Here is a 26468-nt window from a genome sequence, read left to right as displayed (position 1 = left end):
GGAAAGGGCAGAAAGGTAGCCCTTGATAGTGCCCAGAGCAGAGCCCTGCTGGGCAAGAGAGAGAAGGAAGAGGAGAACCTCGGAGAGAGGGGCAGAAAGGGGATCCACAGCCTTTGCTGTGCACCATGCCACAAATCTGTTCCACCGGCAGGCGTATACCGACTTTGTGGAGGGACGCCTGGCTGCCAGAATCACATCACAGACTTCAGGAGGCAAGTCAAATGGCCTCAACTGTCGCCGCTCAATCTCCAAGCATGGAGGTGGAGACTGGACAGGTTCGGGTGGAGGACCGTCCCCTGCTGCTGCGACAGAAGGTCCTCCTGAAGGGGCAGGCGGATCGAGGGACCGACCGTCATGCTGAGTAGCTCGGGATACCAGTACCTTCGAGCCCAGTCCGGAGCCACAAGGATAACTTGGGCCCGGTTGCGCCTGATCTTCTTCAGCACTCTGGGCAGAAGTGGTATAGGCGGAAAGGCGTACAACAGACCGCAACTCCACTCGCGCCGAAAGGCGTCGCCGAGCGAGTGCCGTCTTGGAAACTCCAACGCGCAGAACTGATGACATTGCGCATTCTCTTCTGTGGCGAATAGATCTAACCAAGGCTCTCCCCAATGAAGAAAGAGACCTTTCGTCACGTCCGAGTTCAGACGCCATTCGTGATCCACCGAGCACCGACGGCGGAGTTCGTCCGCCATGGCGTTCAGAGAACCTGCCAGGTGTTGAACCGTCAGAGTCACGCCCTGACGTTCCAGCCATTGCCAGAGGCGCAGAGCCTCCTGGCAAAGGGTCCATGACCCCACTCCGCCCTGCTTGTTGCAGTACCACATGGCGGTGGTGTTGTCCGTGAACACCTGCACTACACTCCCGTTGACAAAGGGGAGGAATGCCTTCAGTGCTAGGCGGATCGCCCGCAGCTCCAAAAGGTTGATATGGAGCCGGGACTCCGCCGGAGGCCAGATGCCTCTGATCTCCGCCTCTCCCAAGTGGCCTCCCCAGCCCTGGAGGGACGCGTCCGTCACAACTACGTGCTCCGGTTGGGGAAGGGAGAGGGATCTGCCTCTGACCCAATCGCGGTCCGTAAGCCACCACTGCAACTGTCTCGCAGTGCCCTCCGAGATCAGGACATGGTCGGATAGGTTGCCTTGATGCTGGGCCCACTGAAACTTCAGGTCCCACTGCAGAGCCCGCATCTGCCACCGGGCGTGATGCACCAGAAGGATGCAGGAAGCCATCAGCCCCAGCAGCCGCAGCGTCAACCTGACCGAAACCCGGGATAACGGCTGAAAGATGGGAATCAAAGCCTGTATATCCCGGACCCGCCGTTCCGGAGGATAAACCCGAAACTGCGCCGAGTCGAGAACCGCTCCGATGAAAAGGAGCTTTCGAGAGGGACACAGGTGTGATTTCGGCACATTGATGGAAAACCCCAGCTCGTGCAGGAGGTCTGCCGTCATCTGAAGGTGGTGGACGACTGTTTGGGGCGAGCCCGCCTTCAACAACCAGTCGTCGAGGTAGGGGAAGACTGAAACCCCTAACCGGCGCAGATGAGCTGCGACCACCGCCATCACTTTCGTGAACACCCGTGGGACGCTGGTAAGGCCGAATGGGAGCACGATAAACTGAAAGTGCTCGTGGCCTACCGTGAACCGCAGGTAACGCCGGTGGGCCGGCAGGACGGGGATGTGAAAATACGCATCCTGCAAGTCCAACGCCACCATCCAGTCTTGCGGGTCTAGAGCAGCCAAGACCTGAGCCAAAGTCAACATCTTGAACTTCTCCTTCCGGAGGAACCGTTGACGTTCCGTAGATCCAAGATAGGACGCAGGCCCCCCTTGTCCATCTTGGGTACCAGAAAGTAGTGGGAATAGCAACCACACCCTACTTCTGGCCCAGGAACGCGCTCGATGGCCCCCTTGGCCAAGAGGGCCGTAACTTCCTCCTGCAGAAGTGTCAAGTGGTCCCCCGACACACGGTGGTTCTGCAGTGGCATGGCTGGAGGAGTGGTCTCGAAGGGGAGGGAGTAGCCCCTTCGGACGAGCTGCAGCACCCACCTGTCCGATGTGATAGTGCGCCAGCGGGAGTGGTGATGGCGAACCCTGCCACCCACTGGCGTCACATGGGCCTGAAAGCTCGGACTAGGAGGATTTGGAGGCTGCTGAGGGGGGAGGTGTGGTCTGACCTCGCCGCTGTCCCCAACCGCCTCCACGGCGGAATCCACGGCCGCCACCGCGTTGAGAAGTTGTCTGCGGTGCGTGGCTGGCAGCACGTGTGGGACCGCCCCTTCCTTGGCCACGAAAGGAGCGAAACGAACCCGTTTGCTGGCGCTGGGTCGAGAGACCCAAGTACTTGGCCGTGACCCTGGAGTCCTTGAAGCGCTCAAGCGCGTTGTCCGCTTTGTCGCCAAACAGGCGACTGCCATCGAACGGCATGTCCATCAAGGCATTTTGGACATCTGCCGAAAAATTGGCGGATCTCAGCCAGGCGTGGCGACGAATCGCCACCGTCGTGGACATCGCTCTGCCCAGCGAGTCGGTCGTATCAAGACCACACCTGATGGAATACCTTGCCGCGTCTCGGCCTTCAACCATAGCCTGGCCGAGCTTGTCCCGTACCTCCTGCGGGCATTGCGGCAGACACTCCGCGACCGTATCCCACAGAGAGTGGGTGTAGCGGCCCAAGAGGCATGCGGTGTTGCAAGACCGCAGTCCCAGACTCAGGGACGAGAAGACCTTTTTGCCATACTGGTCGTACCTCTTAGATTCCCGGTCGGGCGGGGCCGACGGGAATGCGGATTGGGATGTTGAGGCCTGGATCACCAGACTCTCAGGGGTGGGATGGGTGGACAGGAACTTAGGGTCGTCCGAACACGGACGGTGGCGCCTGGCAACGTTCCTATCAACAGGCGAACCTGAAGCGGGCCTGGACCACGTGCCCAAAAGAACGTCCGTCAAGGCTTCATTGAACGGCAGCAGAGGCTCCTGCGGGCATGACTGCGGTTTGAAGACCTCGGTAAGGATGTTAGGCTTCACTTTTGCGACGGGGAGCTCAAGGCGCAAGGCCTTGGCAGCCCTCATCAGCACCACAGAATAAGCAGCCCCAGCCTCCGACGCCACAGTGGGAGGCGAGACAAAACCAGGGTTAGGAGAGTCGTCCAGACCACTGGCATCACCCAAGTCACCTGTCCAGTCCACGTCGTACTGACACTCGCGTGACAGAGGGTCCTCAGACCCCTCCCAACCCTCTCCATAATCTTCATCACCATATTCGGATTCAACGATGTAGACCGGCTCCTCGGGGTCAATGGGCCCCATCGGCGCCGGACGACGCCGGTCCGACTCCGCGTCCGGAGTTGGAGAGGGAATGGGGGTGGCGCCGCCCGGAGCCGGCGCCGGAGCCCCGACGCCGGCCGGGTTGCCCCGATGGAATTGGCGCCGGAGAGGCCGGTTGACCAGCCGGCGTCGACCCTGAAGGGCCCAGCGGCGCCGGGGCCGGAGCCGCCGGCGGCGTCGGGGCCGGAGCACCCGAACCGCTCGGGCCCCCGGACGGGACCGCCGGGCCCGCAGGCGCCGTAGGCCCCGTCGGAGGAGACAGCGCCCTCATGGCCATGAGGAACTCCTCTATCTATCTCCTCGCGCGACGCACCTTGCCCAGGGACCGACGGGTGTGGAGCAGGCAGCGTCGGCGACCCACGCGGGGGTGGGGCTACCCGAACCCCCGGCCGCATCGCGCGAGCGTCGGGGGGAGTCGGGGGTGCGATGACGACGCCCCGACTTCTTGTGTCGCTTACCTGAGGAACCGGAGGAATGGTGACGACTCCCGGAGCGCTCGTGGCGGCTCCGCGACCGTTCTCTCGACCGCTCCTTCGACCTCCGGCCGGACCGGGACCGCTCCCGGCGCGGGGCCGACAGCCGGAACTCGAGCAGCTTGCGGGACCGCTCCCGTCTAGCCTTACCCGTCAAGGCCCGCCAGTCGACGCAGGACTCCACGTCGTGGTCGGCGCCCAGGCACCGGAGGCAGAGTCGATGGTGGTCGGTGACCGACATCAGGCGGTCGCACCCGTCACAATTTTTAAAACCGGGCATCCTACCGGCACCTAAAGAGTTAGAGTAATCAAAAAACTTTGGTCAAAAGACCGGAGTACTGCTCTTCGGATCTGCGCTAACTGGCGCGGAAAAAAGAAGAACTGACGTCAGCGCGCGGAGGCGGCGTCTATATACTCCAGCGACGTCATCACGGCGCACGACGACGCGGAGCCGCAGGGGACGCCTGCAGACGACGCCTACCGACGCGCAGGGGTACTGCTACGCAAAAGTTTCCGGATCCAGACTGACGCCTGGGGATATTCTAAGGTAAGGAATCTAATACTAACCTGTTTCTTTCAGATTTAGGCTTCAAACTGGAAGGTTTCGGATCCAAAGAGGATTTCATCCGACTCAGTCCCAAGCCGGAAGGCTTGACTATCTGTTTTGTCGCAGAGCCAGAAGGAAACATTGTCTCTGTGCCGACCTTGGCCAGAAGGCAGGGGTGGTGCCGAAGCCTTATGTCGTTTGGGCATGGGCTTAAGGGTTAATCGGTACTCACAGGACCCTTTCCCGGAGGCACGTTTTCAGACTCCATGTCTATCTCGAGTTCCGAATCCAACTCCGGAACAGAGAAGGCCTTTTCTGCTGCCGTTGCCCTGACCTCTTCCTGCTCAGATTCTTTTATTTATTTATTTTTTTTAAACCTTTATTAGCGTCAAAAGGATATACAAGTCTAGGCCTACAACCAAGTCAGCCGGCCTCAAAACGTAAAGCAATCAGAGGTTCCAAGGCAAACATTACAGAGTCAATCAGCAAGAAGCAGAGGCAATACAATCGTAAAAAGGGGAGAATATACCTAGGAACCAGAGGGCCAAGACACAGGAGCAAAAAAGGTTAATTTTATAATATGGGGATAAGGCGTACGACAGGCTCACTTTCAATATAGAGACGTCCGAAGTCCCAGAACCAGCCTCAGCGACAATAAGGGGGTATGGGGCCGCAATACAGGAGAGGCAACACAATTCACACAGGAAGATCGGGATAATATAGACATAATCGACACTTTAGCATTATCATCGTTACATGCCCACCACCCAAACCACAGCTAAGCCAGAACAGAGGGATCGGAGAAACAGTACATCAAAACTAACCCGTCATAGTGACCTCTAGGAAAAAGGAGGGAGGGGGGCGGGGGCAAGGAAAAGAGGGGGAAGAGGGGGGAAAGAGGGGGAGGGGAGGGGGACAAGGCGGAACAATGAGAAAAAGAAATGAAATACAAAAACGAAAGAAAAAAGACACGCCGACACAGGCGTCCCGTGGCGGGAGTACAGGAGAAAACAGGAGTATCAGCACCAGTGAGGGTACAGCAATCGAGAAGAAAAGCAACCGAACCATAAAAGGAGGGTTAACGACGCCACACACCCCACCCCGAACACACCACGGGAGGCAGGGACAGACGCGGCGTTACTATAAAGAGATACAAAAGGGCCATAGAACCATAAAACAAACAACAAATAGAACCCAACCCACCCAGCCCACCCTGCACCCCTGTAGAAGGCTATGGCCTACCCTTCAGACAGCGTGCCTGTCGCCCTAAACCAGAACCCGAAATATAGCAAGAAAGAAAGAGAAGAACGAGACAAAAAGAAACAGAAACAGAAATAAAGAAAACAGGAGGGAGGAGCATAAGAACAGAAATCAATATGGTCGGCCGCCGCCCTCCGCCCAACCAGACAATCGCAGCAAAAACAGACCAGGACGACACCCCATCAAGCGCCATAAAACTTACAGAGGAGGGGACCTCCCACCGCTCTATGGGTACAAACAACTGCGCCACTAAGTCGTATACCAATAATCAACCAGGAGTCGTGCATATCACCCCCATCCCTTCCGAACCACAAATCCTACCCACCACATGACAGTGTAAAATGAGATACTCAATACAAGACCAGCACACAATCGAAAAAAATGATGACTACTATGTAGACATGGGGGGGTAAATCGGTCCGCAAGGGAGCAAAAGTCCGAGCAGAGAGTTTAAATGCATCAGCAAGCGCAGCACGGGTGATGAAGAACAGGAGTTCAGTTTCGCCGCTTGGGAAGGCGAGGGGGTCTATAGACAAAGGCGAAGCCATCGGAGCAGGTGCAGGCGGCAGTCCACCAATATTCCTAGGCATCCGAGCCGAACAGGGCCGCGGCACAATGTCCAAGTCCCCGGGGTCAGAACCTCGAAAAACAGGGAGCTCCAAAGTCACCGGCACACAAAATGATCTTCGATCAGCGGCAGCAACACTTGCAGCAATCGAGGGGGGCGAGGCAATGGAGTCACTGAAACAAGAGGGCGGCAAGAAGAAACGGCTGCTTAAAATGGCGGCAGATCGTGGCGGACTCACAGGGACATCGGGGGTCAGGGATGCGCGCAGGGATCTCAGAGCTTCCAGGATATCTCTGACCGTAAGCTCACGCTCACCAGACCGGACCCCCGCGCAATTAGGCAACCCAAGCCCGCCGCCACAAGGCGATTCACGTTTCAGAGGGTCGGCCGCCATTTCGCGAAGTCAGCCCAGTCGCCGCCCTCCGCAACCCCCAAAAAACAGTTCAAAAATGTAGGACTTAACAGAGCTCCGGGGGGTTCCCAGCAATGGCAGCCTTGGTGCCGAAAGGATGTCCGCCCAATGCGGGACTCCGCCTACACCAGCACCGGCGCCCCCAACAAGCAGAGTCCGGGCGCAGAGGTCCAGGTCCGCCGGACAAAGCAGCGGCGGGGGGAGGACCCCTTCAAATAATCAGTCCCCGGTGCATCTCACCCACATCAGCCGCGCTGTCACCAGGGCAGGCCCGGATCAGGATTGCCGGGATTTTCGCACAACGGCTCTCATCATTGGTTCACTCTCTCGACCGGGGCCGACAGTCGTCGGATCCCACAGGCTAGGTCCCGGTCTAGGTTCCACGGAGGCCCCGGTCTTGCGGAGGGCACAACTTCGGAGCCGCTGCACGTCGAAACCTCCGGGCCAAATGGTGAGTACAAGCGAGGTGTTCCGTTTACGATTCTCCGATAATGTGTCGTCTCCGGACAGGATATTATACAGGATACATGATCAGGCCGGAGGGCTGCGGGAGCCGAGCTAAAAGGCGACCATTACGCTCGCGAGCTTGGCTCCTCCCCTGCTCAGATTCTTAGGCGAAGATACCCGGAGCGTGTTCTATGTTTTGATGTTGCATTTCACGACGTAGAGTCAAACGATTGCGAAGAGTCTTCTTGGACCAAAACGATTTATAAGCGTTGCAGTCTTCCTCCTTGTGCTCCGGAGACATGCACAATTTGTACACTTGATGAGAGTCGGTGCGAGGGTAGAGTGGCACCGAGGACAGAATTTATACAGAGTCTGTTCTACGACGGAAGACCCGACCAAAGAGGTCAGGCCTGAAGGTCGCCCATGAAGTTTTAGATCGAAATTGAAGGATTTGTTAACCGAAACGATACCCAGAGAAAAGAGAAATGCATAAGAAACAATACCAAGAGTGGATTGCACACCAAGGTGAACCAGAAGAATGGTTTTGAACCTGAGCGCAACAATACATGTCCAAACCTGATGGCAGAAAAAAAACAATCTAACAATGGAGGCAATGCCAATGAGCAGTATCACCGAATGGAGGAGTCACCTTACCTCGTGACTGGAAGGAAAATGCTACTTACCATTATGCATCTGTTCTTGGCATGTAGAGCTGCAAAGTTACACCCTATGCATAGATGGCCACCTAGTTTTGGGCCCGGATGTTTGCAGTTTGTTTTGTTGTAGAAAAGTCTTTGGAAGTCACGGGATAGGTGACTCCTCCTTTGAATGATACTGCGCATGGTCATCAGCTCCACCCCCAGATTGTTTTTCGCCATTAGGGAATTGATGGAGCTGTACAAGAGGTAGTGATGTCCATGTGATTTGTATCTAATTAAGATAATACTGGAACAGATAAAGGTAGCCGGGGAGGCGGGTGGGCGTGTGTAACTCTGCAGCTCTACATGCCAAGAACAGATGCATACTGGTAAGTAGCATTTTCCGTTCGAGGCATATGAGCTGCAGATTACACACTATGCATAGATTGTATAGCAGTACCCACACCTAGCGGCGACCACCAGTAACTGTTGCAGTTGTTTGAAACAGTGTTTTTAGTACAGCCTGGCCCACAGTGGCTTGTTGTTTAGTTTGCACATCTGCACAGTAATGCTTTGTGAATGTGCACGGTGTAAGCCATGTAGCTGCTTTGCATATATCATCTAGGGGAATGTTCCCTAAGAATGCCATTGAAGCCCCTATTTTCCTTGTAGAATGGGCTTTTGGAGGAATTGTTAATGTGCGTTTGGCTTTGTGGTAGCATATTTGTATGCGTTTAACAATCCACCTTGCAACCCCTGATTTTGATATGGGGTTGACTTTATGTTGCGGTGAAAAAGACACAAAAAGTTGTTTTGTTTTACGAAAAGTTTGTGTCCTTTCGATATAGTACAGTAATGCTCTTTTGACATCTAAAGTGTGTAGAGCTCTTTCTGCGACTGTTTGAGGCTGCGAGAAAAATACGGGCAGCTGAACTGATTGATTTAGATGGAATGATGAAATGACTTTAGGAAGGAATTTAGGATTAGTACGAAGAACCACTTTGTTATGATGCATTTGCAGAAAGGGTTCTTGAATGGTAAATGCTTGTAGTTCACTAACCCTTCTGAGAGAAGTAATTGCTACTAGGAAAGCTACTTTCCAGGTTAGGAATTCTAATTCACATTTATGTAATGGTTCAAAGTTAGGTCCCATTAATCTTGTGAACAATGTTTAAGTTCCACACTGGTGCAGTTGGCGTTCTGGGAGGAATTATTCTTTTGAGTCCTTCCATGAAAGCTTTTATAGCTGGTACTAGATAGATGTTGTCTATTTTGTAAGTATGCTGCAATGGCAGCGAGGTGTAGTCTGATAGATGTATAGGCTAAATTACACTTTTGAAGGTGTAATAGATATCCTATGATGTGTTGAATAGACACGTCTAAAGGATTTATTTGGTTGTTTTGGCAGTATATGACAAACCGTTTCCACTTACCAGCATAACATGCTCTAGTAGTGGGACGTCTAGCTTCTTTTATTACGTTCATACATTCTGGAGGAAGGTTGAGGTAACCAAACTATGACCTCAGGAGCCAGATCGCCAGGTTGAGCTGAGCTGGGTCCGGGTGTCTGATCTCTCCATGGTTCTGTGTTAATAGGCGTGGAGATAGGTTTAGTTTTTGGTGTGGTACTACAGACATCTGCAACAGCGTGGTGTACCACAGTTGTCTGGCCCAAGTTGGAGCGACTAGAATGAGCGTCAGGGAATGTTGTTGTAGTTTTCTACCACTAACGGGAGTAGTGGGAGAGGAGGAAAAGAGAACGCAAATAGTTTTGACCAGTTCATCCATATCGCATTGCCTTTGGACAATGGGTGTGGGTATCTGGCGACAAAGTTTGGGCATTTTGCGTTTTCGTGGGTGGCAAAGAGGTCTATCTGAGGTTGTCCCCACAGCTGAAAGAACTGATAAAGTTCCAACTCGTGGATCTGCTGTGTTTGTCGACTTAGAAGATCTGCCATAATGTTTTGTACTCCTGGGACGTGTCTACTGCTGTGCTAACAGAGAGCTACAGAGAGTGTGTTCCCCCTTGTTTGTTTATGTAGTACATAGCTGTCATATTGTCAGTGCGGACTAAGACAGCTTTGCCGGACACTTGAATTTGAAATGCTTTTAGGGCTAGAAACACAGCTAGCTACTCCAAATGGTAGATGTGGAGTAACTTTTATAGCGATGTCCACCTGCCTTGCATGGTGTGAAGCAGTAGGTGAGCTCCCCAGCCGGAGAGCGATGCGTACGCTGTCATGACTCTGAGGAACTGGCTCTAGAAACGGTCGCCCTTTGGAAAGGTTTTTGGTATTCCACCATTGCAGAGAACGAGGAGTCCGACCGTCTACCAACACTAGGTCTGTTAGTTGACCTTGAGCCTGGTTCCATTGTCGTGCTAGGCACTCTTGAAGTGGACGCATTTGCAGTCATGCGTGAGGTACTACAAATATGCAAGATGCCATCATTCCGATGAGCTGCACGAACACTCGAGCTGGTAGCAAGTGTTGCGGTTTGAATTTTGTTAGGAGAGTTTGCACACTTGTTATCCTGGCTGGAGAGGGATAAGCTAGTGTTAGTTGGGTGTTTATTGTAGTGCCGAGATACTGTTGTATGTGCGAGGGTTGCAGATGCGATTTGGTGTGATTTACTGTGAATCGCAAGTCGTGAAGCAGTTGAATAGTAGCGTGAGTGTGTTGTACACACTGGCTGTATGAGCTGGCTTTTATGAGCCAGTCGTCTAGATATGGGAAGACATGAATATGTTGTCTTCTTAAGTGCGCTGCTACTACTGCTAGGCATTTTGTAAACACCCTTGGCGCTGTTGTGACTCCGAATGGGAGCACTTTGAACTGATAGTGCTGCCCGTCTAGCACAAATCGGATATATTTTCTGTGCGCTGTGTGGATGGGAATATGGAAGTAGGCGTCCTTGAGATCTAGAGTGACAAGGAAGTTGTTTAGTACCAGACGTGGAAGGATTTGTTGGTGTGACCATATGAAAATGATCCGACTGTATGTAAATGTTTCGAGGTCTGAGGTCTAGGATGGGTCTTAGAGATCCATCCTTCTTTGGAATTAGGAAATATAGCGAGTATACGTCTTTGTTTTCCTGATGCTCTGGAACTATTTCTATTGCATTTTTCTGCAGGAGGGATATTACCTCCTGTCTGAGCAGTGTTAAATGTTCTTGTGACATTGGACGCTGCTTGGGTGGTATGTTTTTGGGGGGGGGGGGTTGATGTTAGTTCTAGACAGTAACCTGATTGAATTATTAGGAGTACCCACCTGTCTGATGTGATGTTTTCCCAGGCTGGCAGGTATTGTTGAAGACTTCCCCCGAGGAGTGGAATGGGACGGGGGAAGGGGGAGGGAGTCGTTGGGCAGGGGTAGAGGCAGAGCGGGAGTTGTTATTTTTACCTCTGCCCTTGCTATTGTTACCCCTGTAACCACCCTTTTGGTAGCCCATGCTGTAAGTGGACTGTGTAGGGGCTTTGTATGAGGTAGAAGGTGTGTCTGAAGAGTATCCCCTGGTGGCATCTCGATAGGATGAGCGTCGAAATGAACGTCTGGGAGCCTGCAACTGCAGGGCTCCTATAGATTTGGCGGTATCTGTATCCTTTTTCATTTTTTCAAGTGATACATCTGCGTTAGGTCCGAATAGGTGTTGCTCATCAAAGGGTTGATTAAGAAGGGTACTTTGTACGTCAGGTTTGAACCCTGATATGCGTAGCCAGGCATGTCTACGTAATATAACGCTGGTGTTAACTGCCCTAGAGGCAGTATCTGCTGCAACAAGTGCACATCGAATAGAGGTCTTTGTAATATTTTTCCCCTCTTGGATAAGCTCATTTGCTCTATCCTTGTACTTATCAGGGGGTGCCTCATTAATGATTCTAATTCGTCATAATGTGCCCTGTCGTATCTGGCAAATAATGCCTGTGTATTGGCGATACGCCACATGTTTGCTGCTTGAGACGCCTTTCTTTTCCCTGATGCGTCAAGTAGCTTAGTCTCTTTATCTGGTAGTGTAGCTTCACCTGATGTTTGTGAGTTTGCTCTCTTGCGTGCATTGGAAACTACAAGTGAGTCTAGTGGTACTGGGCCTTCAATGTATGCTGGGTCTGAGGGGGCAGCTTTATATTTTTTATCTATTCGAAGGTTAATGACCCGAGTTCTGACTGAGTTCTTGAAGACTTCAGGAGCATGCTTAATCACTCCTTTAAGCATTGGTAAAATGGATGAGGACCTTTGTGCATTATCAAAGGTATCCATTAGGAAGTCTTCATCTACAGGGTCTGTATGCATGTCTACCCGATGATATTGCGCAGCTCTGTGAATTAATTGATTGAAACCCATAGTGTCTTCTGTATGGTATATGACATCCTGAGGGACATTTGGGACATCTGGGGTGTTATAATCATCCCACGGGTCAGGTGATCCTGTAGGAGTAGCTGGATCAGGTAGGTTACCCTTCGGTGCTATCACCCCTGTTGTCATTGTCTGGTATGATAAGAGGATGATGGGGAATGTTGTGATATGGGAGGATATGGTGATGGTACAGGTGAAAGAAGGGGAAGGCAGTCTTAAGGGAGAGGTAGCCATGTCCGTTTTCTTTGAATGCGGAGCTGGTGTGTCCAGTGGTCGCTTTATTGAAGCCAAAATTAGCTGTCCAGTGATTGGATCTTTAGCTAGAGTCTTTTGAGCAGGGTCTGGATAAAGTAAGTCCTCTGCAGGAGGCCGATCTTTTGGTGCGGAGAAAGGTTTCGGCACCGAAGCGGTTTGTTTTTTTGGCAATGTCTTTTACCGGAGAAGCAGGAGTCTTTTTTGGCTTCGAAGCTTTTTTCGGTTCCGAGGATTTTTTCAGCTCTGGTATATTTTTGGGATCTGAAGTTTTTTTTTGTTCCGGTGGTTTTTTCGAATCCGAAGCGGGTTTGCTTGGTTCCGACCTGGGTTTCGGTGAAGGAGTAGTGGTATGTTTCGGCGCCGATGGTTTGGATGTCGGCGTAGCCCGTGTAGTTGTCTTTTTCGGTGCCGGTAAATGTGCGCGGGCACAGTGCGAAGGCTGACTCGAGCCCGAGTCGCCGGAAGGCTTAATTAGCTTCTTAGCCGGGCCCGAAGGTGGGGCAGTAGAAGCAGTGTGTCAGGGTGCACCCGAGGGCGAGGGTGTGACCGGGGCCTTCTTTGTGTGTGTCGAGGAAGGGTCGAGGTCGACGGTCTTACTTACGACCCGCTGTGCTGGAGTGATGTCCTCGACTTCAGAGTCTTCTGCCTCGGAATTGCTGTCGATGTCATGTTGTTCTGGAACGTTGCGCCTTCTTCAAAGATTTCGTTTGGAATCGAAGCTGAAGATTTAACCATTGTTCTCCTCGCTCTTCGGTCTCGGATAGTCTTTTGGAGCGGAAAGAGGCACAAGCGGAACAGTCTTTGGCCTCGTGCTCCGGGGAGAGGCAAAGCTTACACACTTCATGAAGGTCGGTGTGGGGAAACTTCAACCCACATGGAGGACACTTTTTAAATGGCGTCCTTTCCATGAGCTGGCATCGAGGCCTAGTTAGGCCCGAAGGCCGTCGACGACGACCGGAATCGAAGTCTTCGGTGTTGAAGAGTAGCGTCGACTTGAAAAGCGTTCAAAACTTAATTTCTGTAAGTTGGTGAGGATTGCGCGCCGAAGGAAATCGGTTCCAACACGGAGCGTTGGAAACACATGCTAGCCCGGTGGCGGAAAAAAACAATCTGGGGATGGAAAGCAAAAGGTTGTAAAAAGACTTTATTTATGCTGCCAACTCTGTCAATGCAAAGCCTCAGTGAAGAGGGCAGTAGCCACTCACACTCAACATGGTGTGTCCAATGGATATTACCGAAACACTGTCATAGCTCCGATGAAGACAATAAATGATTAGGCATAATGCATTTGAGAAGGCAGGCATTCATCATCATAATGTTCATTGGAGGAACAACACTGAGCTGTTAATTGTATATACACACACACACACACACAAGCGCTGGGTAGCACAGCTTCCCAGAGAAGACATCTTTTCTAACACAAAATATCTGCATTCTTTAAATTGAATTTACAAAGATGTAATTAGATTATGAATATAATTATGATTTTCCAACCCTTCTGAGAATACTGCACCCACACCCACATTCTGCAGAGTATACCTAAAGCCTCCTTTTGGAGTATTTATTTAAGCCCTGTTCTTTTCTTAGGTAAAATGATAGCAGACCTGATCTCTGCATTTCATCAAGGGTGCCGAGGTGCTAGCAAATCAGAAATAGTTTGGCAATAAGGTGTTTTCTATATTACAAGTAGCAAACATTAAAATTCACAGCCAAAGGTAAAACACTTAAAAAAAAAAACACTTATGAGTTTTAAAAACTGAACGCAATCACATGATAAGAAGTGTCAAAAAGGATTCTAGATTACCATCCGATCATGTGGGTGCAGATTGTTGAAAGTGCCTGACTGTGTAAGAGGGGGAGGGGAGCTGCCCAGGATTGTTCCATAGGTTGGTTGGCTGACTGGCCCAGACGAATTCCACAATTCTGCTGCACTATGAAGACCATCTAAAAAAAATAAAAAGCATTAAAAAAATGTTTTAACTGTACCTCAATACATACAGGCAGATGATAAACTTACCAGTCTAACACAATTGTTTTACAGCAGACAAAACAAGCAGAGAATGTTCATACTGCCCATCATTTCGCTGCAAATCAATTTAGCAGACTATAAAACAAGAGCTGTGGCAGTCTGAAGCATCATCTTCACTAGACTAAAATGCAAGAAATCAGTGCGCTATATCCAGCAATGTTAACCAACTCCCTCCCTCAATCCACACGAAATTATCTTCCGATTGTCAACCGGATAATGGTAAGATGCGACACTCAAATGAGTTCCCACATTTTGCCAGATATCGCCCAGGAGATTAATAGGGGGCGTAGTAGGAAGCTGGCCTTTAATGTAAATGCTCTCTTTGTGGTAGTGTGGGCAAGCAGTTTAGGCTTATCTGAGGGCAGTGTTAAGCATTTGTTGTAAACGGAGTCAATAAATGAGACACTCCAGAAGAAACTAGAGACCAATTTCTAAAAACACAAATGTGTACATAATATTAGACACCAAGATCATCAGAATCAGGTAAGTACTTTAGATGTTATAGATTTTAACAGGTAAAACAGTAGAAAAATCACAGCTGTGTAATTTGATGCATGAGCCTCAAACGCAGTAATGTTATCCTATGGGAGAAACATTCACTGTATAGGTAAACTTACAGACTACTTAAAGGACTGTTCTTTTGGACTTCAGGTTAGATAGGGGCCAAGGTCCAAGAAAGCACTAGCAGTTCAAGTTTACCTGCCAGAGGTGTACAGGTGCAGAGGTGCATTACCCAGAGGTAGCCTTGAATGCTACAAGCTAAAGTAAATGGGGCAAAGTACCTGTGAGAAAAAGACTGCACGTGGGGACTGGGGGATCAGTGCAACAGAACCGGAAGGGAGGGGGGGGGGGTTGGGGAGGCTCAGCATTTGAGGGTCTCAGGACCTCAGAGACACTGCCTGTTTCCTTGAGCCCGGGATGAGGAGCTCAGGTGCAGAGGTGTTTTGGCCAGTGTGTTGATAAGTTAGAGAAAAGAAACACAGCAGGGCCACTCTCGGTGTAGAGCTGGCCTTACTCGAAATCCCACGACGTGCAGGTAAGTTTTGGTAGATGTGGTGTCCCGACTGAATAAGCCTTGGTGTTTGCAACTGGCTCCGATGCCCAGAGCACTGGTGCAGGGGGGCTCTTGAGGGTCTATCAGCTCAGTATTCGCTGGGGAGCAGTGGCTGTCCTCCGAGAGCCACATGGTGCTTCTTCTCAGGCGATACTCCCTTGGTGAGCCCAGGGATCGAAAAAACGTGGTACAAGACCAATGTGGTCGGTGCTTGCTGGTGCAGGAAAATGGCTCCTTCATTCCAAAGAATATCTTGCTGCTTCGAAGTGCTGGGCAGACCTCCAAGGATTTGGTAAGGCTGTTCTGCTTCTGGACGAGTCAGTCTTTGTGATTGTTAGGACAGCAGCCGCCAGACAGGGTGTTGCACCAAGTTCGGTGCTGGTCCACAGTTCCCACGTCACCTTTTTTTCACAACAAATTTTATTAGGTTTCCATGGCACCTGGTGGGCAGGGCCCAAAACATACATTGTAGATACAGTTCGATGTAGAAAGTACCACAATTTTGAGAAATACATCATCAAACTAGCCTGCAAAATAGCTGGCCAACAACTGAAACATACACAGATTACCATGTAGTTCACTTGAATGCAATATGTCTAGATGTATATGTGCTGACAACAGAGTTGCTCAACTTAGATATTTTAGCAATTAGATAGATGTACAAGACAAATTTATGGAGGGTCGATTTGTGGTGGGGGGTAAGTCTATGCCCCGATATTTCGCCTCAACAGGACCAAATCTTCCTGTGCTTTTGAGTGCAGCCCTGTGCCCGATAGGCTGCGGCCATGGCCCCCATGCATCTGTCCATGGCCATCTTCCACCCCTTCACTGTTGGCGGGGAGGTCACCTTCCATGCTTGGGTGATGTCCCACTTGGCAAGTGTGAGGCCCAGAAATAGTAAGTGTTTGTTGCGGTTCCTGCAAATCCCCTCTGTGCTATGAAGCAAGAACAGCCTAGGATTGAACGACAAGCTCCAGGACAAGACATGGCCCAGGCAGGACGAGATTTTACGCCAAAAAGTTGCTTTGTTCTCTGAAAGACTTTTGTTCTGTCAATGTAACACAAGCACTTCTATCTAGTGTATGGAGAGCTCTTTATGCTACTGTATCTGGGTGAGGGAAAAACACAGGTAACAACTGACTGAATAAGGTGGAAATGAGAAACCCCTTTAAGAAGTAACTTAGCGTTGGTGCGGGGTTGGTGCGAAGCACAACCCTATCTCTGTGCGACTGGAAGAACTGTTCTTCCAAAGTTAATGCACGGAGCTCACCCACACGCCTAAATGATGTGATGGCTATAAGGAAAGCTACTTTCCAGGACATAAATTTTCGAGAACAATTATGCAATGGTTCAAATGGTGGGCCCATAAGTCTTGTTAAAACAATCTTGAAATTCCACATTGGTGCTAGTGGAACCAGAGGTGGAAGTACTCTTTTGAGGCCCTCCATAAAGGCTTTGCTGACAGGTACCTTGAATAAGGACATATGTTGTCTATTTTGAAGGGAAGCAGTGACTGCGGGCAAATTTAGGATGTAAAAACCAAAAGACAGTTTTGATAATGCAACTATTAACAAATAATTTTTTGTATAGTAGCATCAAATGGATCAATTCTGTTATTAACCCCTTCCGCGCTCATGACGAGCTCAGTTCGTTATGAGTTACGACGCTCGTACGCTCATGACGAGCTGAGCTCGTCATGTAACGCGGCTTTTGAAAAAACGCAGCGAGCAGCGGGAAAACCACTAGCGCACATGCGGTTAAAAGTAAAAGACAAACCTTTTCCATTTGGCTGCATAGCATGCCATGGTAGCAGGTCCACGGGCTTCTCTGAGGATGGTCATATATTCTGGTGGGAGGTTCAGCTAACTGAACTCTAAGACCTCAGGAGCCAAATCGCTAGTTTGAGTTCCGTGGGGTTTTGGTGCCTAATTTCTCCATGGATCCGTGTGAGAAGATCCAGCTTGAGGGGAACCATGGTCGTCTTACTCATGCGTGGGCTAATAGTATTTTAGCCTGAGGGGTGTTTTCCTGAGCTTCTGAACTAGAAAAGGAAGAGGTAAAGGCAGAAAAACATAGGCAAATATCCCTGACCAAATCAGCCATAGTGCATTGCCCTTGCAAAGTGGATGTGGGTGCGAGAACCTAAATGTGAAGTTTGGGCATTTTTTGCTGTTCGCAGTGGCGAACAGATCTATATGTGAAAACCTCCACTTGTGAAAGTTAGGTAGGAGTACTTTGGGGTGGAGCTGAGGAGTTCGGCTAAGTCATCTGTTCCTGGAAAGTGTTCCTTAAAGAGATGAATGTTAGGATATAGAGCCCAACACCAAATGGTCTAAGATAGGCATGATAACTGGAGAGAGTGTGCCCCCCTCCGTTTTTGTACATATTACATATCAGTCATATTGTCCGTGGGACAAGGACAACTATGCGAATCAGCTGAGGAAGGAACGCTTTCAATGGTAGGTGAACAGCTTGAAGCTCTAGGTAGTTGATGTGGAGATCCTAGTGTTTGGTGTCCAAGAGACCCAGAACTGTGGGATTTTGTTAAGTGAACACCCCAGTCTGACTGATGAGTGTTGTCAGGATGATCTGGGGAATAGGGTTGATGAAAGGCCACCCTTTCATATCACTGTTTGCACCGGTTTATAACTATAGACAGCCATAGAACTGGAGGATAAACATATGAACATTTTCCATTCCTTGCTGTCAACAAGTGGTGTGGATACCTGGACGTGAAGTCTTGGCATTTTGAATTTGTATGTCTTGGAAATAGATCTATTTTTAGTGTGCCCTATTCTTTAAATATTTCCTCCGTTACGTACGGTTTTGAGTTCCCACTCATTTGGAGGTGTCCACCTGTCTGAGTAGCTGTTTCTACATTTTGTATGCTTGGCAGATGAATGGCTTTCTTTGTTGTGTGTCTTTGCACTGACTTTCTCCATATTTTTAGTGCTAGTGTGGAAATGTCCCTTCTTGTTTAGTTAAAACGAAATGGTTACTTACCAGTAGGAGTAATTTTGCAGCTTGAAGAATTTTCTGGATTCGCATGCTGTGCATTATTCTGCCATCTGGTGGTTGGGTCCGGAATTGTCTTGTTTTTTTCTTAATTTGGTCGCTGTCGACCACCATTCGGTCCCCGGTACGTCTCTAAGGAATTCCTGTTAGGGCAAGGTACAAGAGGGGGCTGCCCGCTGTCGCCGCTGCTCTCCAACTGGTTTTAGAGCCGCTCACGGCATGGATATGACACGACCTGGTTGTTCACGGACTCCGCTGGACGGAGAGTTGCGAGGATCGCATATCCCTATATGCTGATGATATCCTCCATATCTGGCTTCCCCCTACCGTTCCCTACACAGCATCCTAAATATTTGCAAGACCTGGAATAGCAGAGCAGCTTCAAATACTTTGGGATCCATATTACGTCCGACTCGGAGAATTTCATGACAATAAATCTCCTAGAACCCCTAAAAAGACTGCGCAGAGACACCAAACACTGGCAGGCCCTACCGCTGACACTGTTAGGACGGGCAGCACTCTTCAAAATGATGGCACTCCCCCCCCTGCATTTTATACGCCCTACAGAACACCCCTTCTTGGTCCTTGCAGCCTATTTCAGAGTCATCGAATTAGAGGTGTCTAAACATTTTTGGAATGGGAAGCCAGCCCGAATAGCGATGTCCAAATTATTTTGCTCGTGGTATGACAGGGGCATAGCATTATCCAAACATACAAATGTACTACTGGGCGTCCCAGCTGACTAAAATAAACCAGTGGATACACGCCCCACACCGATCTGGTCTAACATCTAGACAGACTCACGCTAGGGATTGAGGGACTCAACTGAGCATTATATATATATATAGGCTTTCCTGTTTTAGTTTCTATTTTTGGTAAATTCTGTTGTTTTTTTTCCAGTGTTTTCAATATCTTAAAAAACAGTTGTTATCAGTGGTTACACATTTTCGCGCCACTAAAAACAGAAAAAGTGTTTTTCCGGTGTTTATGCAACGTTTTGCTTTTATTATTGCTTGCTTTCTGCACTGAAAGAACATGGTATATAGACAGTGTACTAATAGTGTATATGAGGTCCAAATAGATTATTGCAAATTAATCTTATTGTAGTACACCATACAATACTTCAGTGAGTTTTTGGGTCATTTGCACTCGCTCTTTCCTTCCCATGTAAACTTCTGTGAAAAGGCCCTCTCGGCATTCTTAGCCAATTGGGCTGAGAACCATCAGCTAAGGGACACAGTTGGAATGACTCTTTCTTTGATGCCACATAAAGCACGAAATGATAAATATTTGCGTTTTAGTTCCTGTGCATTAGAAACCAGTGCACCAGAATGGACTAAAAAGTCAATAGCATTCCTCATTAACTCTTAAGATTGTAAAGATGCTTTCAGCATACCATCAAACAAGTGGCAATTATCTACTACAGGGAATCACTTCAGCTCGGGTATCAATTTTGACAGGTCATCACACAACTTTTTTATATACGTAGCTGAATCACTGCAAATACAAACAATATCACTCCAATCTTTGTTGAACTTGGAAATAACCTTTTTTGCAGAGCATTACAAGTGATACTGTGTTCCATGTTTTCCAAAAGTCTGGTGTCGTGTTTTCACCACTGTACCAGATGCTTGGTGATATATATACTTGTCACTATACCTTGCATTGAATGTTTAAAGCCTGAGGTGTTGGCAATTCACCTACTATCAATACTGACCCACTAGAAACTATGGTCCGATGTATTAAGGGTTTTTACCCATTCTCTGTGGGTAAATGTGATGACACATATTAGTAAAGATTTGTATGAAACCAGCCACTTTACCTATCGGTGAAATAATCAAATGCAGCAAAAATATCAAATATGAATTTGATATTTCCTGATTCTCTATAGTTTATAAAATAATTAAACTAGACCTAAAACATGAAACTAAACCCTGCATCTTTAGACCAAAGGCCACAAAACTGAAAAAGTAAAAGGAAGAAGAAACAATATTTTAGTGGCATCCCTAAAGAACAAAACTCAAGCAGAATAATGTTAGCCAGTCTTTCTTACTGCTACTTGTATAACAAAGTTACATTGTATTGATCCCTTCAGGAAGAAAAAAATGACTTTCACTCTTTTTCCTTTCTTTGAATGGCATTCAGTTTGTGGTTGTCCAGGTGTTTTTTCAGTGTTTATATGTTTTCACCGGTGAGGGCTATTTTTCTTTCAGTGGGGTTTTATCAGTTATTATAGGTTTAAAGCTAAAACCCCACAGCCTAATTATATAACACCAACCGACAGAGGGCCTTGATAGGGCCAACTAAACATACAGTCCATCGTTTGGAACAAAAAGATCACACAAGCCACATCCCTCACGTATCGAAAACCTGTCAATAATCACCCTGACCTCACACAATCCTTACGTGAGAGATGGCAGGAAGAGGTGGTTAACCTAGACGAGGCAGACTGGCAGGAGGCACTAGCATCCCTGAGAGAGGTAGCAATCTCGTCAAAATTACGCTTAGTTCAACCGAAAGTGCTACACCGAATCTACTACACCAGGGTGACGTTATATAAAATGGGACAGTCAGATAAGCAGCTCTGCTTACGACAGTGTGGGGCAACAGGTACATTCTACCATACATTGTGGGACTGTCCCTAAATTGTAATCTACTGGGAGGCTGTGATGTCCACTATATGGAATGTTAGTGGTGCCTCAGTTCCTCCAGAACCCAAGAGGTGTTTACTGAATATCTGGGAAGCCACAGATCTTAATACTGCAGCGCAAATATGGGCGACCCTAGGTATAACCATAGCTAAAAGAAATATTGCAAAACAATGGGGATAGCATGCTACCCCTACCGTAGGAGATTGGAGCAAAGCTATGAACATGGCGATTGTGGCACACAGAGGATGCCCCAAGAAGTGGGAATAAGGGTGGGGAAAGTGGAATGTTTTTAGTTTTAAATGGTTTTTATTGAGCCAAAAGAAAGCACAGCAAAACATCGCAGTACAAAGTATATGTAACAGGTAAGACAGTTGCAGATTGTAAATACATGTCCAGGTACCGCTAGGTAAGAATTGGCATTGGAAGCAAGCAGTCAAGGAGAGCTGGGCAATGCAGATGAGGCACATGACAGGCAATGTTGGCCAACATTTTAGAACTAACCAATCCCACAAAACCCCCTTGCCCCACCCACCAACCCCCTTCCCCCCCTCCCCAACCAGTGTGCCATACGGCAGAGGTCCATAGTCTTTGGATCAGAAAGAGCCTCGCCCTATAAACGTTAGAAATGATTAGGTGCCGGGGCCGTGAGGCGTAGCAGCCGTAAGTATTTTGGACATGTAATTTCGTTAAATTCTTTGGACAGCAGCGAGATGAACGGTTGCCAGACCTTTTGAAACGTGGCTGTAGTTTGGGTGAGAGTGGCTTGGATACGTTCCATGCCCAAAGTGAACCAGAGTTTGTGTAGCCACCCTGTGTGAGTAGGTTCGGACGCGGACCCCCAAAGTGAGAGGATATGTTGCGTGGCAGCTTGCACGGCAATGCCCATCTGGCGGCCTCGGATAGATTTCAGGGGGAAGGTAAGTGCGTTGGGTAATCCCAGAATGGCATATGCGGGAAATCGAGGGATCTCGGTGTCAAAGGTCTCATCAATATCGTCCAAAACCAATTCCCAGTAGCACCGGACTACTCTACAGTCCCAAAGGATGTGTGTCAAAGTGCCCTTTTCCCCACAACCCCTCCAGCACAGGTCGCTCCTAGATGGGTTCCCTTTATGAAGCCTGACTGGTGTAAGGTGCCAGTAGATCGCTAATTTCACCGCAGATTCTTTGCCTGCTGTGTTGCGTGTGGTGTGCGATGCCCTGTAGTACACTTGGCCCCATTCTTTAGGTGATAGTGTCCTGCCCAGTTCGCTTTCCCACCTCTTCTGACCAGCGGTCTTGTGTAACTCCGTTGGAGGTGTAAGCATTTTATATATATCAGAAATCAGGTGACGGTCAGTATCTTTGGTCAGGAGCCAGTTCTCGAAATGAGTCATGGGACGCCCCACCAGAGTGACAATCGCCGAGTCAGTAAGCCAGTGGCGCAATTGAAAGTATTGAAAAAGGGGGGGTCAATGATGTTATAGTGTTGTTTGATATTTGAGAGTGTGAAGAAGCCTTGTAGATCAAAGAGATCCCCAGCGCGTCTGCATGCCGTGCCATGCCATTGTGTGAAGGCCCGAGGGCTATTACCCGGGGGGGAAGTCCGGGTTGTCTAGGAGCGGGGTAAATGGAGAGGGAAAGGTGGTGAGACCGCGTTTAGCGCTACAGCGTCCCACACCTTGGTGACTGTGCGGGTAATGGGAGAGTTGGCGAGGTACGTCGGTCTGTGCTTCTTAGGCAGAAAGGGGATCGTCCACAGGGGTCGCTGAGCCATGGCTCTGTCTTGGAATAGCCACCTCTTCTCTGACTCGGGCCTATACCATTCCACTAGGTATCGGAGCTGCGTGGCATGGAAGTATTGTAGTAAGTTGGGGACCCCCAGGCCTCCCTCGTCTGTGCTTCGGTGAGCCAACTGTTTGTGGAGTCGTGCCCTTTTGCCCTCCCAAATAAAGTGGTGTATTGCTGCTTGAAGATCTGGGATGGTGCCTTTTGGGGGAAATATTGGGAGAGTCTGGAAGACGTATAGGATTTTGGGTAGGGTTGACATCTTCACCGCTGCCACTCTTCCCAGGAGGGATAGAGGCTGTTTAGACCAACGCGTGAGATCCGCCTTGATCTGGGCGGTGAGGGATTTGTAGTTAAGAGCCGCTGTCGATGTGGTGGAATGGGTGAGAGTGACCCCCAAGTAAGGGAGTTCCGAAGTGACCTGGAGGTCGCAGCCAAAGTTAGAGGCAGGGGCGTTTAGGCGGGCGTTACCCCCTAGGGGCAAAATAAGGGACTTTCCCCTGTTGATCTTGAAGCCTGCGACCGTGCCGAATGTGTCCAGCTCGGTTAAGAAGGCGGGTATCGAGCGATTGGGTCGGACCAAGGCAGCAATGATGTCATCAGCATATAAACTGATAGTGTGTGGTTCGCCTCCGAAGTTGATTCCAGTAATGTTGGGATTGTCTCGGACCTTCTGCGCCAGAGGTTCGACGTATAGGGCAAATAGAAGGGGAGAAAGTGGGCACCCCTGTCTCGTCCCTCGTTGGATATCGAAGGGGTCCGAGCGTGTCCCACCCAAGCGAACGCGGGCCTGCGGTCGGTGGTAACAACCGGCCACCCAGGACCGAAAGCGGTCGCCGAGTCCGAAGCGGAGCAGTACTTGTTGTAAGTACACCCAGTCGACGCGGTCGAAAGCCTTCTCCGCGTCGATGGCCAAGAGTGCCGCGTCGGAGTCCTGGAAGTGTGTTTTATCTATTAGATGTAGCATTCGTTTAGTGTTGTCACTACATTGGCGGTTGGGCACAAAGCCCGATTAGTCAGGCTCTAGGATTCCGGGCAGGAGCGGGCCCAGGCGAGCCGCCAATATTCCAGTGAAGAGTTTGAGATCTAAGTTTAGTAGGGAGATCGGGCGGAATGCCGAGCAGTGAGTCTGTTTCTTGCCCGGCTTCGGCAGGACGATCACCTCCGCCGCTAACATGTCAGGGGGGATAGAGCCTGGACCCTCAAAGGAGTTGAAGAGTCGGGTAAGGACAGGGGCCAACAGGTGACCGAACAATTTGTAAAATCCCGCCGAGAAGCCGTCCGGTCCCGGGGACTTCAGCGGGCGAAGTCTGGATATGGCTGCTGTAACTTCTTCTAATCGAATGGGGGCATCCAGCATCTCCGCGCTGGATTGGGATAACTCCGTAATGGCCGCCGAGGACAGATACGCGCCCACCTCCTTAAGGGGCGGTGGATCAGCTTTGTACAATGAGGCATAGTAGGTCAGGAACTCGTTGGCCATCTGGGAGTCCTCAGTGAGAGCGTTCCCAGAACTGTCTGCGAGGTCTGTGAGCTTCGTGCGGTGGGCTTTGGCTTTGAAGGCGCTGGCTAGCAAGCGTCCGGTTTTGTTGCCTCCAACATAGTATGTGTGCCGAAGGCGGAGAGCAGCAAATTCCGCCCTGTCCGTATCAAGGGAGGCTAGCTGGGCCCTAGCCGCTTTCAGCTGCCGCCAGATACGTGGGGCGCCAGTGCGACTGTGGGCTTGTTCAAGTTCCCCGACCTGGGTGGTGAGTTCGGACCTCTTGTCCCTGCGGTCTCTAGCTTCTTTGGCGGCTATGGAAATGAGCTCCCCTCTAATTACTGATTTCAGGGCTCCCCATAAGGACGATAATGACACTTCCGGTGTGTCATTAATTGCCAGGTAATCGACGATACAGGTGGTCAGGCGCTCACGAGTCGCTGGTCGTTGTAGCATGGTTTCACGAAGTCGCCATGCACCACGGGGGTGGGAGACGACAGGAGTAGCGATGGTGAGCTCTACGGCGTCATTGTCTGAAAGCGCCGCGGGGACAATGTCAACCCCAGATATCTTAGGGAGCAGCTCGGACGAACCTATGAAGTGGTCTATCCTGGCGTAAGTGTGGTGGGCATGAGAATAGAAGGTGAATTGTGTTGTGGTAGGGTGTACAGTGCGCCATATGTCTACCAGGTCCCTCTCCCGCAGCCAGTCCGCCCCGGCGGCGGTGATAGCTCCTGTATCCCCATAGCGATGTCCTGATCTATCCTGGGTGGTGTCCATGACTAGATTAAGGTCCCCCCCCGATAAGTACGAGTGAGTTAGATGACTGAAGGGATTCTGAAAGGGCGTTTTTCAAAAAGGCTTCCTGGCCTGTGTTGGGAGCGTAAACGGACCCGATCGTGAGGTGCATGTCCCCAAGGTGAAAGGAATGTGCGAGGAGACGGCCCCTAACTTCTCCTGACTTGGCCCCCACCTTCCCCCTAAAGTGCCTGGAGATCAGGATGGCTACCCCAGCCTTTTTGGTGGGAAGGGAGGAGAAAAATTGTTGGGGAAAGGCACGTGAGCGTAGTCTATGCCAGTCCTTGGGTAACAAGTGAGTCTCTTGGAGTAGGCACAAGTCCGCCCCAGATTGTTCTAGGTAGGAGAGTATCGCCCGTCGCTTAATAGGGTTATTTAGGCCCTTGACGTTCAGGGTTAGTATCTTCAGTGTGGGGTTAACCATTGCTGCAGAGGGCGAGCATAAGTGCGTTGTAACGTGTGCGTTTGAGCAGCAAGGCAAAGAAATAGAGTCTCAATAGTCTAACAAGAGCAAATCCCTTTTGGCACACTGGTTTCCCCCCCAACTTCCCCCAAAACCCTCCCCCCTCCCCCCCCCTGTGTATCCCCAACTGTTCTCTATGAGAGAAGGACATTGTCAACTGTTCCCCCCAACTCCCGCTCCCACCCAAAACCCCAACTCCCACAAGTGAACGGATACAGTCCCAGTCCTGTCAAGTCGCACAGGGCTGTAGTGAAGTCAATCATTCGGGTCATGGCTCGTGGCGGACACTTTGGCCCCCCGCCCAAACCCCAACCCCCACTCAGGGGGGAGATAGGCTAAAAGTGATCTCCCAAGTATTGCCGATATTAGCTTGAGGAGGAGGTCTCTTTGGCTACCTCTGCCACCGCCGTGGCGCGTTCTTGGGTGATAGTAGAGGCGTCCGGTTTCAGTTGTCTTGATGGCGAGCGTCTGCAATGCACAGTTTGCCTCGGGGCTTCTTGGGAGAGTTCGGAGTCGGTTCATCTACCTCATGCTCAAGGCCCAGGAGGGCGCAGGCGTCCCGGAGCGAGCGCAGTTGATGCAATTTTCCGCCCCACTTGAAGATGAGACGGAACGGATGACCCCAGGAATACGGAGTTTCATGCTGCCGTAGGAAGTCCGTCACTTTGCGGAACTCCTTGCGTCTCTGCAGGGTGATGGCAGATAGGTCCTGGTATAGGGCGATGGAATGACCTTGGAATTGAAGAGGCTGGGCTCGACGCGCCTCCCTGAGGATTCGCTCTTTCAGGGGGAAGTAAGGCAGAAAGGCTAATATGTCCGGCGGGGGTGCCGAGGACCGTCTGGGCAATCCTACTCTGTGAGCCCTGTCAATGCGTATCTCGAAGTCCGCCTCTACGCCCAGAACGGACCGGAAAAGAGTCTGCAGGTAGCC

General features: G+C 50.1%; 1 protein-coding gene across 6 annotated transcripts in view; it reads right to left on the bottom strand.

The window, feature by feature from the left end:
• Positions 1 to 26468, bottom strand: part of TCF3 (transcription factor 3) — a 620473-nt gene that overhangs the window by 308227 nt on the left and 285778 nt on the right. For all 6 annotated transcript variants that reach the window (XM_078670855.1, XM_078670856.1, XM_078670859.1 and 3 more), the window contains exon 10: positions 14086 to 14225. In XM_078670855.1, the coding sequence (XP_078526981.1) occupies positions 14086 to 14225 (140 nt within the window). The remainder of the gene's footprint in view (positions 1 to 14085; positions 14226 to 26468) is intronic.

The sequence above is a fragment of the Lissotriton helveticus genome, chromosome 12, assembly GCF_964261635.1.
Source record: "Lissotriton helveticus chromosome 12, aLisHel1.1, whole genome shotgun sequence".
Lineage (NCBI taxonomy): Eukaryota > Metazoa > Chordata > Amphibia > Caudata > Salamandridae > Lissotriton > Lissotriton helveticus.
Note: the sequence above shows the minus strand (reverse complement) of the source record. Positions and strands in the feature narration are given on the sequence as shown.